The following is a 12,581-nucleotide window of genomic DNA, read 5'->3' as shown; positions in this document are numbered from 1 at the left end:
CAGGTGCTGAGGGCGGTGAAGTATCTGCACCAGCTGGGTGTTGTTCATCGGGATCTAAAGGTACCTGAGAACTAAAAATAACACTTTAGTCTCTCGTTTTAGTTTTCTCACATGTTTAGTTTCACAGCACTCAGGGTCTTTTTAGGTGATGAGATGATAGGTTCGATATAGTTTTAATCAAGTGGATATTACGATAATAAATTCTCTTTCAATTAGCCAGAGAATTTATTGTACGAGACCCCCTTAGAAGACTCCAAAATTGTCATCAGTGACTTTGGTCTGTCTAAAATGGAGGAGCAGGGGACTCTTTCCACGGCCTGTGGGACACCTGCCTATGTTGGTAAGAGAGACAGTTTATGAACTAATATATTGTGCAGTAACATACAGAATCAAGTCTGATCTGACAGCAAATAATGTGCACAAAAAAACCCAACAAATGCACTGATATGAACCTAATGTGACACCAAGAACTTTCTTTAATTTCCAAAGAACCCTATAAAGCCAAAGATGGAGTCTTTCTGTGCTGAGTTTTGAAAGTGACAGTAATGTATGAATACTGATGTTCACTATGTTTGTAGCTCCTGAACTTCTACAGCAGAACACGTATGGTAAAGAGGTGGATCTCTGGGCCATTGGGGTGATTACGTTCATTCTGTGAGTGATGGATTCATATTATTCACTCTACATCAATAAACTGTGTTTGATAAACAGTACAGAAGCGAGAGTCTGTATCAGCAGTTCTTCATTTTCTGGCAGGCTCTGTGGCTATCCTCCATTCTACGATGACAACGACACACAACTCTACAAGCTGATCATAAAGGCCGAATATGAATTTGATTCACCATACTGGGATGACATCTCTCAATCCGGTAAGATGACCTTAACAATAACTTTTCTCTCATACACTCTTCACCAAAGAAGCTTTCAGTGAACAGTTCTTAAAAGAACCATGAAGAACATTTTAGTAATGCGAATAACCTTTTTCCACTTTAAAGATCCTTTGTGTAATGCAAAGATTCCATGGATGTTAAAGGTTCTTTATGAAACCATCCATGCCAATAAAGAACATTTATGAATATATTGTACAGAATAAATGACCATTCATGTTAATCTGCCTTCAAAAAAAAATATTTTGAAGGCCTAGTCTCTATTTTAACCTGACATACTGCAATAATAATAATAATAATAAAAATTAAAAATAAAATAAAAAAATTGGTATAATTTTCAATGGCAAAAATAGACCATAATTATTGCATAAATATTAAACAACATCATCAAATCATCTCAAAATACAAAATTAAAAAGAAAAAATATTATTGAAGAAAAATAAATTGCATTGGTTTTACTGGGGTGGAGGAAGTTTAATTTTTAGGTGTCCGGGAAGACAACCAATGCAACCCCTAAACGAAGAGCACCAGAGGGTTAAAGGAATAGCGCTGTCATCATTTACTCAACATGTTGTTCCATAAAAATGATGTGTTTGCTTTCTGCAATTATAGGAAATCATTTTATGAGATGAAACAGAATTGGAGCATTAATGCTTTCACAAACAGTTTTGAAAACTTCTCCCATTGTATTGATAATACAGATTCACAATGTTTTATAATGCAGCCCTAAACACGTCAAATGCTGGCCACATTAACTGGTATTGATCTTCTCTTCTCTTCCTGCCCACTAATGCTTCAGCGAAAGACTTCATAGTTCACTTACTGCAGAAGGATCCAGTGAAGAGGTTCAATTGTGACCAGGCCTTGCAGCATCCTTGGTGAGTCCATAAATAGCAGGAAAGAGGCGGATGGGGAGATGAGGGGTTGATCAGCAGTGAAAAGAGAGGCTGACCTTGAAGAACAGATGAAGAGTTGGGTCACATCTGTGCAGGCGTGGGAGGGTGTGCGCAAAACAGGAAGAGGATTATGAAATGTAGAATAAGCAGATGTCTCTTCACCTGCATCACTCGGAGATTGTATAAGAAGAGACAATTATGATTTTCAGAGAGCTCAAAGAAGGAATGCATTCAGAGAAATGCATATAATTGAGGCACTGGATTACTGTGGTACTTGTATAACATACATTGTTTACCCAGAAGAACATTTTAATCTTTGCTTAAAAGAGTCCTTTGAGTTTCCAATTATGCTTCATTTTCCAGCCATCATTTTTGTCTGAGATGTTTCTCAGACAAGGAAAAGTCTCAAGGAGGCCTAAAAATAGACAAAACGAGACAACTGTTGCCATACAGTAAAACTAGAGCTATGAAATAAATGAAGATAGCAGCTCAGATCAGTTTTGGTCTCGGAAATATTCGGTGATACATTCCATTGCAATCTCTGACTTTGTTTGCAGACTTTCATATTTTGACAATCTGAGCACAGTTGGAGATCAGCGTTATATCTTCTGAGCTCTCGAGGAGACACATACTTGAGACTCTTTTTCTCAAAAGAAACATCTGAGAAACTATAGACTTAACAGTCCCCATTTGCTCTGCTTTTAATACTAACTGTGTAGGAGAAACAAGTAAGATATAAAAGATCTCATTTCAGATTTCTTCTCCCATGGAAACGTGGATGCTGCACAATATGAGTTGTGTGTTTAGTGAACACTACCATTCACAAGTTTTGGGGTTGGTAAGATTTTTAAAACATTTTTAAAGACGTCTCTTATGCTCACCAAGGCTGCATTTATTTGATCAAAAATACAGTAACAGTAATATTGTTTAATATTATTACAATTTAAAATAACTCTTTTCTATATGGATATAGACATTACTCCACTCTTCAGTGTCACATGATCCCTCAGAAATCATTCTAATTTGCTGCTCAAGAAATTTTTCTTATTTTTATATAATTGACCTATCGGTAAGCCCCGCCCCCCTTAGTTACTGTTGCTAACTCGGACAAACAAACGGAGTTGCTATATCTTACAATGACAGCTGTCAGTGTGAAAACCTTATCCCAAGATGTTTTTGGACACAGAATGTAGCGTATACCCCGTCCGAATGATGACCAAACTTAACTGATGGTTTATCAAGTTTATTATGTCCTTTTTCACTTCAAAAAAATCATCGTAAGAGCTGAACAAACAAAGCATAAGAAGTGCGCATTAACATCTCATTCACAAACTATCTCTCCCCGTTGCATTACCATTAACATACACAGCAAATTACACAAAAACACTCATACAACTAACAGTAAACAAACATACACACAGAGCTTATGACTTTTCGAGGGTGCAGTTAATAACTGGTAACGTTAAACTTTGTATCTGCAAAACAACTCCGATAAACTGCGCGCGAGCTCTTACTTTCACTACACGTAGACTATAATACCCATCAAACCAGGAGTCCTCCTTAGTAGGTCATCAAAACAGTAGTCCTCCATGTAGACCTTAAACATAACTAAAATTTTATTAATTTACATTTAACCAGTTTAATATGGAGAGGCACTGAAATGTAGACCTTCGTGTGTTTGACCTACAGTGTTACATGACGTGAGAACAGTTAGTTATTTCGGTTTGTATGTTAACAGGGACTTTAATCGTAACTTAACGAGAGTATGACAAACAGAAAATCCTCTCAGGACACCTGGAATCAGTGTTACAGTACCTCAGGCACGACATTTTAGCATTTTTGTAGCATTAACACCATCAAACCGACGAGAGCTTCGGATTTTCCAATGTTTCTCTATGGCGCTGAAACCTAAAGATGTCCGAGTTCCGGTCCCAGCGCAACTGATACTCAACTGCTATTGGCTCAGCTGCGTTCGAGGGGAGGGGCTTACCGATAGGTCAATTCTTGGATGAATAGAAAGTTCAAAAGAACAGCATTTATTTGAAATAGCAATATTTTGTAACATTATAAATGTCTTTACTGTCATTTTTGATCAATTTAATGCATCCTTAAAAATATTAATTTCCTCCACAAAAAAACAAACAAAAAATACTGACCCCAAAATTTTGAACGGTAGTGTACATGTTTAATTTTGAATTAATATAGTTTTGTTGTGGCAGGATATCAGGAGGCGCGGCTCTGGACAAGAACATCCATGGCTCAGTGTCAGCACAGATTCAGAAAAACTTTGCCAAGAGTCACTGGAAGGTGAGAGTGATGAAACAATCCTTGAAACCATATCCGTGCACATTTTTTAAAATTCATGTCATAATCTTAATTTAAAATAATTTCCCCTCCCTCATGCAATGACGGCTGCGTCCGAAAGCTTAAAATCACTGCCTTTGGAGGATGCATTACAAGATGCATTTGATTGGTTTTTGAAGGCAGCAGATGTATCCTTCGCTGCCTTTGATTACCCACAATCCTATGCGTTCCATTCCGTGGCCGCTAAAATAAAGATGGATTCTGAAAGTTGCGGTTGGTGGTCAGTTTGTGTATATGTGCATTTTTGACCAATGTTTTCCACTTCAGGGGCCCTATCATAAACCCGGCGCAAGGCGACACCAGGCGCAACGCAAGTGTTTTTTGCTAGTTTCAACCTGACGCAGTTATCATTTTCATGTCATTTTCATGTCCAGCGCCACGTTGTATAAATAGCAAATGCACTCGCGCTCATCTGTTCGCCCATGGTCTGAGGTTTTGAGGAACTGAAAACGACTGCGCCATTGACCAACAAAAAGTCACCCATGACTCATTAAGAGACTAGGTACAACCCTTTTGGATCATGCGCCAGGTGCGCAGGCCGTTTTTTTCGTCGTTAAACTAGCAAAAGTGGATTTGAACACGCCCTAAGTGCACCTGCGCTATGCACTTCAGACTAGAGGGTGACACGGGAGTGGATTTTCAAACCTCTCCCATCCCAATCCCAAAAACAGTAAAAACTGGGGAAAATTCCCGTCCCGTCCCAATCCCAGAAGAATGACTCCCGTTCCCTCCCACTCCCGTGTTGTGTTTTTTTGGCCGGAATAGTTACAGTAAAAAATTCAAAACAGATCACAGCATGCCCATACCCAGTTGAATAAAAACCCAAAATGTAGTTTTTGTTTAAGACGGCTTTCAGTTCAATATAATAACGATGCACACACATTAAATTCCACGTAAATCATCTATGCAAACACAGGCACGCACACACACACACACACACACACACACACAGTAAATGTCTTGCAGCTGGCTTATGCCGTTTTCACGCCTTTTTGGTTACTTCAGACTGCCCTAAAATGTCGGTGAGCACAACTGAGGTATCATTTTCCAACAGTAGTCTTTGCAGCGTGGCTCAATTTTGATGATGATTTTCGCGGCTACAAAGTGCACGGGAAGCCTTTCTCTTATATTATTGGTGGTTGGCATGGCCACCAGCTATTGCGGGTGTGGAGCACGTCATTCACTTAACCAGCCACACCAAAGCAAACAGGAGACCATAAAGAGACAGGGCAACTAGAATTGAGTTCAAAATTAAAACATATAGTTCATTTATATAAACAGTATATTTGTATAGATGGAGTCATATACGATTCCCGGTCCCGCCCCCTCCTGGTAAAAAAAATTCTGCTCCTGTCCCGCGTCCCGAAAAAATGCCTCTACTTCAGACTATGCGCTTAAATTGTTAAAATAGGGCCTCTGATGTCATTTCTAACGAGAAATAAAATTGTTTTAATTGTTTCAATTTAATTAAATATTTGTTTAGTAATCACCAAAGCTTGCTCTATTTTGCTGTAGATCATTAAACCTTTACGCAGCTTACGCTGCATCAGTAGTCTGTACCAAATCAGTTTTGTGAGGTACCTTTGTGTGCAAACTCTGCCTACAAAGTCACTGCCTGATTAGGCAACAAGTCATCTGCCTAAGTTTTCGGATGCAGCCAACGAGTTTACTGGTGTGAGGGCGGGACAACCTGTCACTCACATGACATCACAGCAATAGCAAACAACAACGATTCAATCAATTCCTGATGGACAAAATCAAGTCCTGTGTTCGATAAGACGTTTGACTCTGATACGTTACAATAGGGAAGAAAACATGATCACCTGACTTTAATCCACCAACCTCACAGTCTCAGCCTCATACAGCACGACCACAGACCGTGTCGGTGCACTAATATGCATTCATTTATGCTCAACTAATGCACAGGGCGCCAATAGTACATATCTGGAGCAACATTTTTGTGTGTAAAGGGTGTCACGGCCACCCTAAAATGTTATTGCCGCCCCCGGTGTAATTTTTCTACACTGTAAGGTGCTATATTAACACTGTAAATTCAACACTACAAACGGTGTACTTTTTACACTAGATAGATTGGGAACATATATGATCCGAGGTAGTGCTAAAATGAACACTTTAAGTGTTAATTTGACACTGCGTTTTTTACTGTGAGAGGAAATACTAAAGATAACTCGCTAACACACAACCTATTTGTGCGCTAGTTTGGCCTGTTGCTGCCTATACTATTTGTTCAGATACTTTGCTCAAAACCAGTTGGAGTTATATAGGGCCTAATAACATAATGAATTGTTAAGTTCATGTTACTTAGAAATGCGTTTTATTGTGGCCTAAAAGGTAATTCACCATACTCAAAATATTGCTTTGAATTAATGTAATTCTGCCAGTTGGCTTAATGTAAAAATTCTAGTGGAAAACGTTAACATATTATTTTGTTTTATTGTGGCCAAAAAAGCTTCTCCACCTTACTTAAAACATTATGTTGGATCAACTTAAATAGTTGCATTCATGTTGACAATTATTAAGTCCATGTTACATAGAAATGCGTATTCACCATACTCAAAATATTGCTTTGAATTTATGTAATTCTGCCAGCTGGTTTAATGTAAAAATTCTAGTGGAAAACGTTAACATATTTTTTTGTTGTTGACCCAATGTTTTATTTTTTAGAGTGTAGTTCCCCCACACTGGATCAGAGTACTGTCAATCTGACGATTCCTATATGCCATTGGATCAGAGAGAGTACTGTCAATTACTGTAAAAAAAAAAAAAAAAAGTTTGCGTTTGGAGCGCTCAACGACACCATTAGATAAAAGAGAGGTGTTGCCATACAACCATACAATAAAGCTAAAATCAAACTAAAGGCCAAAAGTTTTTTGCGCCAATGCATTGTTAAAGGATCAGTGCGTTTTGTAATTGTCCCATACAAAACTTTAACGGCCAATTTAAAAATGGCATAATATGTGCTAATTCACAACATTAATACATCCTTTATTAAATCACTATGTCGAATTTAACGAATCTTTACGGATGATGTTGAATGCTGAATCGATTCATTCAGTTCTAATAGTGCTTAATGCAAGCATTGTCGTACACACAGAGGGCATTGCGTCGCGTTATTTAAAGGGAAAGTTCAAGCATCAATGAGTAACAAAAAACGCACTGAATCAGTATTTATTCTTATTACTTTCATGTGAAATGTATATATATATATATATATATATATATATATATATATTTGTGTTCCGAAGATGAACGGAGGTCTTACGTGTGACGAACGACATGAGGGTAAATAATTAATGACAGAATTTTCATTTTTGCGTGAACTAACCCTTTACCAAATGCACAGATTATCACGTTTTGATGTATGACTCATGAAGAACTAAACCATTAATTAATGATTACTGCATCAGCAACTAATTAAGAGTCTATGGCCCGGTTTACACCTGGCATTAAGATGCGTTTTGGTCAGTCGGATCACAAGTAGACGAGGGAGACACATAGCCGTCTCTTTTGTCTACTTTCAACCACTTCTGTCCTGATTTCTTCAAGGGGAGGGTCTGTGGGCGGGTAAATGTAAGTGTTTTTTGAGATCTAATGGACAAAATAAGCTTGCACAATTTACATATGAGACGACCAAAAAAACATGCAGAGAACAGCCGAAAGACCATGCCAAACGCTTTGAGTGTGTGTTAGAATTCAGGAACGGTGAGAGAACATTTTGGTACGTTTTCTCCAGCTGACAAAGTTTAAATCCCGCCTGGCTAGTGCGCTTCCCATAATGTTTATGCGTTAGGTCGATAGGCAGAGAGAAGGCGTTGTTTTGTGGCTAGTTCGAACGTATTTAACCACATGAGCATTTACACTATGAAGCAATCCAGTAGAATGAGTTTTCGACTACCTCTGGAAGTGGTCAAAAGTGGACAAGCTCAAAACGTTTTAGACCCCGTTTACACCTGTATTTAGTGTCAACCACTTGTGATATATATATATATATATATATAGGCCTAGGGCTATATAGGCATCTGGCAACACAATGGTATTACTGGTATTCATTTTAATCCTTATTAACAAATATAATTTGGAATGTATGTATGCATTTGTTAAATAATACCAGTAACGCCAATATTGCTTTTTAAAATTTGACTGGGGGCACCAATAAGGATTTCGCCTAGGGCGTCAGAACGGCTAGAAACGGCCCTGCCTGTTTACACTTGGTATTAAGATGCGGTTTGGTTGAATGGATCACAAGTGGTTGACACTAAATACAGGTGTAAACGGAGTCTAAAACGTTTTGAGCTTGTCCACTTTTGACCACTTCCAGAGGTAGTCGAAAACTCATTCTACTGGATTTCTTCATAGTGTAAATGCTCATGTGGTTAAATACGTTCGAACTAGCCACAAAACAACGCCTTCTCTCTGCCTATTGACCTAACGCATAAACATTATGGGAAGCGCACTAGCCAGGCGGGATTTAAACTTTGTCAGCTGGAGAAAACGTACCAAAATGTTCTCTCACCGTTCCTGAATTCTAACACACACTCAAAGCGTTTGGCATGGTCTTTCGGCTGTTCTCTGCATGTTTTTTTGGTCGTCTCATATGTAAATTGTGCAAGCTTATTTTGTCCATTAGATCTCAAAAAACACTTACATTTACCCGCCCACAGACCCTCCCCTTGAAGAAATCAGGACAGAAGTGGTTGAAAGTAGACAAAAGAGACGGCTATGTGTCTCCCTCGTCTACTTGTGATCCGACTGACCAAAACGCATCTTAATACCAGGTGTAAACCGGGCCATAGACTCTTAATTAGTTGCTGATGCAGTAATCATTAATTAATGGTTTAGTTCTTCATGAGTCATACATCAAAACGTGATAATCTGTGCATTTGGTAAAGGGTTAGTTCACGCAAAAATGAAAATTCTGTCATTAATTACTTATCCTCATGTCGTTCGTCACCCGTCAGACCTCCGTTCATCTTCGGAACACAAATGAAGATATTTTAGTTGAAATCTGATGGCTCTGAAAGGCCTCCATTGGCACAATGCACTTTACACTCTCAAGACCCATAAAAGGTACTAAAGACGTCGTTACAAAGTCAATCTCACTACAGTGGTTCTACAATAACTTTATGAATCGGCAAGAATAGTTTTTGTGCGCAAAAAAAACCTAAATAACGACTTACATAGTGATGACGATTTCAAAACAAGGCATCATGAAGCTTCAAAGCGATATGAATCAGTGAGTCGAATCATGATTCGGATCGTGTGTCAAACCGCCAAACTGCTGAAATCACGTGACTTTAGCGATTCAAACCGTTGAATCGACTCACTGATTCATAACGCTTCGAAGCTTCATGATGCCTTGTTTTGAAATCGTCATCACTATGTAAGTCGTTATTTAGGTTTTTTTTGCGCACAAAAACTATTCTTGCCGATTCATAAAGTTATTGTAGAACCACTGTAGTGAGATGGACTTTGTAACGACGTCTTTAGTACCTTTTAAGGGTCTTGAGAGTGTAAAGTGCATTGTGCCAATGGAGGCCTTTCAGAGCCATCAGATTTCAACTAAAATATCTTCATTTGTGTTCCGAAGATGAACGGAGGTCTGACGGGTGTCGAACGACATGAGGGTAAGTAATTAATGACAGAATTTTCATTTTTGGGTGAACTAACCCTTTAAGCATGAATTAATGCATAGTACACCCGTTTTGTAATCTCAGTTCAAATCTGGGCCCTGAAACAAAACCAGCTGAGAACCACTGTGTTAGTTATGAGTGGACGGTCAAAAATGGACCAGATTTCTTAATTATAAGACTCCCATCCTGCATGTGTGATGTGTAAAACAGCTCTACATGACCTGTGTTAGTGACCTCTGTGGCTGAAACAACACTTCGCATTTGTAAATGTATGGCTCGAGTTACTTTAGCGGCATATGGAGGCTTTGTTATTATTTGACGCCAATCGTTGTTGCTCTACCTCTCAAAGTCTGCCCTGTCATGCAATTACGGCTTGTACCTTTAAAAGGGCAAATGCTGTGATTGCTGCAACTATCAGGCTTTTAGTTTTAGTGCAATAAATGCCTATAAACATTAAACAGACTATTCTGCTCTTATGTGTAGTTTAGGTTCACCGTTTGCCAGTTAAAGATATTTTATATCACTAGATTCTGCAGCATTATCGCTGGTGTCTTGTGTTCCAGAGAGCCTTTAATGCCACTATCATCGTGCGTCATTTAACGAAGAAAACCCACTCCGGGGAAGACGATGAAGGGAATCTCTCCACAAGTATAGGTGAGGAGACATCACATGGCTGTGATTACCTGCACATGATAGTACCAATATGGTATTGCTTTTATACAACGGGTCACGAGAAAATGACATATAACCAACATTTCTGACTACATTTGAACAGTTTGAATATATGTTTTTCATTTGAATAGCTAGAAACAGTTTATGAGTCAGTGGTTTCCATTCCATTTTGATGAAAGAAATTGCTACAATTTTACAAAATGTTGACATTAATTTCAGTGGATTTAAATGTTTAATTTCTGTTTAATATCTCATAATTTCTGCTAAAATCAATTTGAATTTGACTCTAGAATATGTTTCAGTTCAATCTGATATTTCACTATATTTAATTTTTCCTGAGAGTCATTAAATTATTTCATTTCACTTTTTCCTGTAGGGACCATCTGACAATCCACTGGCAGTAAACCAAGGCTCTGTTCCCTTGAAAAAAAAAAAAATCCCCAAATATGAAACCTGTGTCATTTACTCACCCTCATGTTGTTCCAAACTGCTGTGACTTGGTTTCTTTCCTAGAACACAAAAGGAGAGGATATGCCAAAGAGCAGTGTGGGCAATGAAAGAAGTGAACAGGTTCTGTGAACATCCAAAACAGAAAAAAACGAATTCAAATTTGGCACATGCGAGAACCAAGTGTTTAGCATCATTGACGTATATGCAAATGAGAATTAATGTTTGAGAGTTGAAGCGGAAATTCATCTATTTTGTAAAAGCATCTTAAAGATAAAATTGTGAACAATTCATCCATGCACATGTTTATTTTTTTGGTAACACTTTACAATAAGGTTTCATTTGTCAACATTTTTTAGTTAACATGAACTGAGAATGAACAATATTCTACACCATTTATTAATCTTAGTGAATGTTAATTTCAGCATTTACTAACACATTATTAAAAGCAAAAGTTGTGTTTGTTAACATTAGTTAATGCACTGTGAACTAACAATGAACAACTGTATACTGAAAACTATAAACGTCGTAAATTCGCGATGTCTTAAAGAGTCTGAAATAGATGTTGCTCAAGCAGGAAATAAAATACATGCATCATAACTTATTCAGACAAATAACGCCGACTGCTTTATTTCCGAGATGATGCATGGCAGACTTTGAATTGTAATACAATAGAGTGCAAAATAGATGCTTGTGTTGATATTTATTGTAAGCTATTCAAATCCATTTTTGCAGCTAAACACAGATGTGTTAATGTTTAATATTTTTTCCATAATTACATACATAAAGAAACATATTTTGTGTTAGTTCAGTTACCTGTGTCGGCAGTGTGCAGTTGACACACCCACATTGACGATTTCAATATATGACTCATCCTCTCCGAAAAGACCATAAACATTACAGATAACATCTGAAGTAACTATTAATTGACATACATATATCATAAAACTAATCCTGTGAGACTGAGATGCTGCAAATCGTGTGATTTTAGCTCAATGTTTTGGCTGTAAGTCAATGATTCCCTCTGTCGGTATAGGGAATAGTAAGATGGCCGCTGGAACACTTCCGGTGGCTTCACCGTCTGATGGCAGTTTAGAACGTCATGAGCAATCCAGTCATTATACAGATCAGTGACTAAAGCATAAAAATGCCTTAATATGTTTGCAGATATTTAGGACACATGCTGAGCTCACATACTCGTTTCTCAGAAAAATAATGCTACAGCCAGTTTTGAAATACACTCTAAAAAAAAGGTTCTATATGATTACATGCCAAGAACCATTTTTGGTGCCATATAGACATTTTTTTTTTAGAGTGTATGTGTTCTCAGAATGTCAGTTTTTGTTTGGGTCTGTGCGATAACACACATTGCCAATTTACCCAATAGTATTACGACAACAGGTTGCCAGTTGGCGGGAAACACTGTGTATTGCCATGGAAGCCAGCGAACAAACTGAGATCGCAGATTCTACCCGACCTAGGCATCGATCTAAAAATCTCTATGAACATAAATAAATAGGCTAGATCAACTCATCAACTTAAAGTGTGCAAGTCTCCTCGCCTTCCATTGTCGCTCGCTCGTTCTTGTCTCCTGCCCTCAAAATGGTGCTATATGGCACTAAAAGTGGTTCATGGTCGTAATCATAGGGGGACCACTTTTTGTG

The 12,581-nt window shown here is 38.0% G+C and overlaps 1 protein-coding gene across 1 annotated transcript in view; it reads left to right on the top strand.

Annotated features, from left to right (window-relative positions):
* Positions 1–11,528, top strand: part of pnck (pregnancy up-regulated nonubiquitous CaM kinase) — a 17,341-nt gene extending 5,813 nt beyond the window's left edge. Inside the window, exons 5-12 of the mRNA XM_079826879.1 lie at positions 1–60; positions 217–340; positions 579–654; positions 757–869; positions 1,687–1,765; positions 4,003–4,090; positions 10,362–10,452; positions 10,847–11,528. The exon at positions 1–60 is cut by the window's left edge and continues 79 nt beyond it. Of these exons, the coding sequence (XP_079683005.1) occupies positions 1–60; positions 217–340; positions 579–654; positions 757–869; positions 1,687–1,765; positions 4,003–4,090; positions 10,362–10,452; positions 10,847–10,857 (642 nt within the window). The 3' untranslated portion in view covers positions 10,858–11,528. The remainder of the gene's footprint in view (positions 61–216; positions 341–578; positions 655–756; positions 870–1,686; positions 1,766–4,002; positions 4,091–10,361; positions 10,453–10,846) is intronic.
* Positions 11,529–12,581: the final 1,053 nt, after the last annotated feature.

Source organism: Gobio gobio (assembly GCF_949357685.1).
Source record: "Gobio gobio genome assembly, chromosome: 10".
Lineage (NCBI taxonomy): Eukaryota > Metazoa > Chordata > Actinopteri > Cypriniformes > Gobionidae > Gobio > Gobio gobio.
The sequence above is the reverse complement of the archived record's forward strand: the minus strand, read 5'-3'. Positions and strand labels throughout refer to the sequence as shown.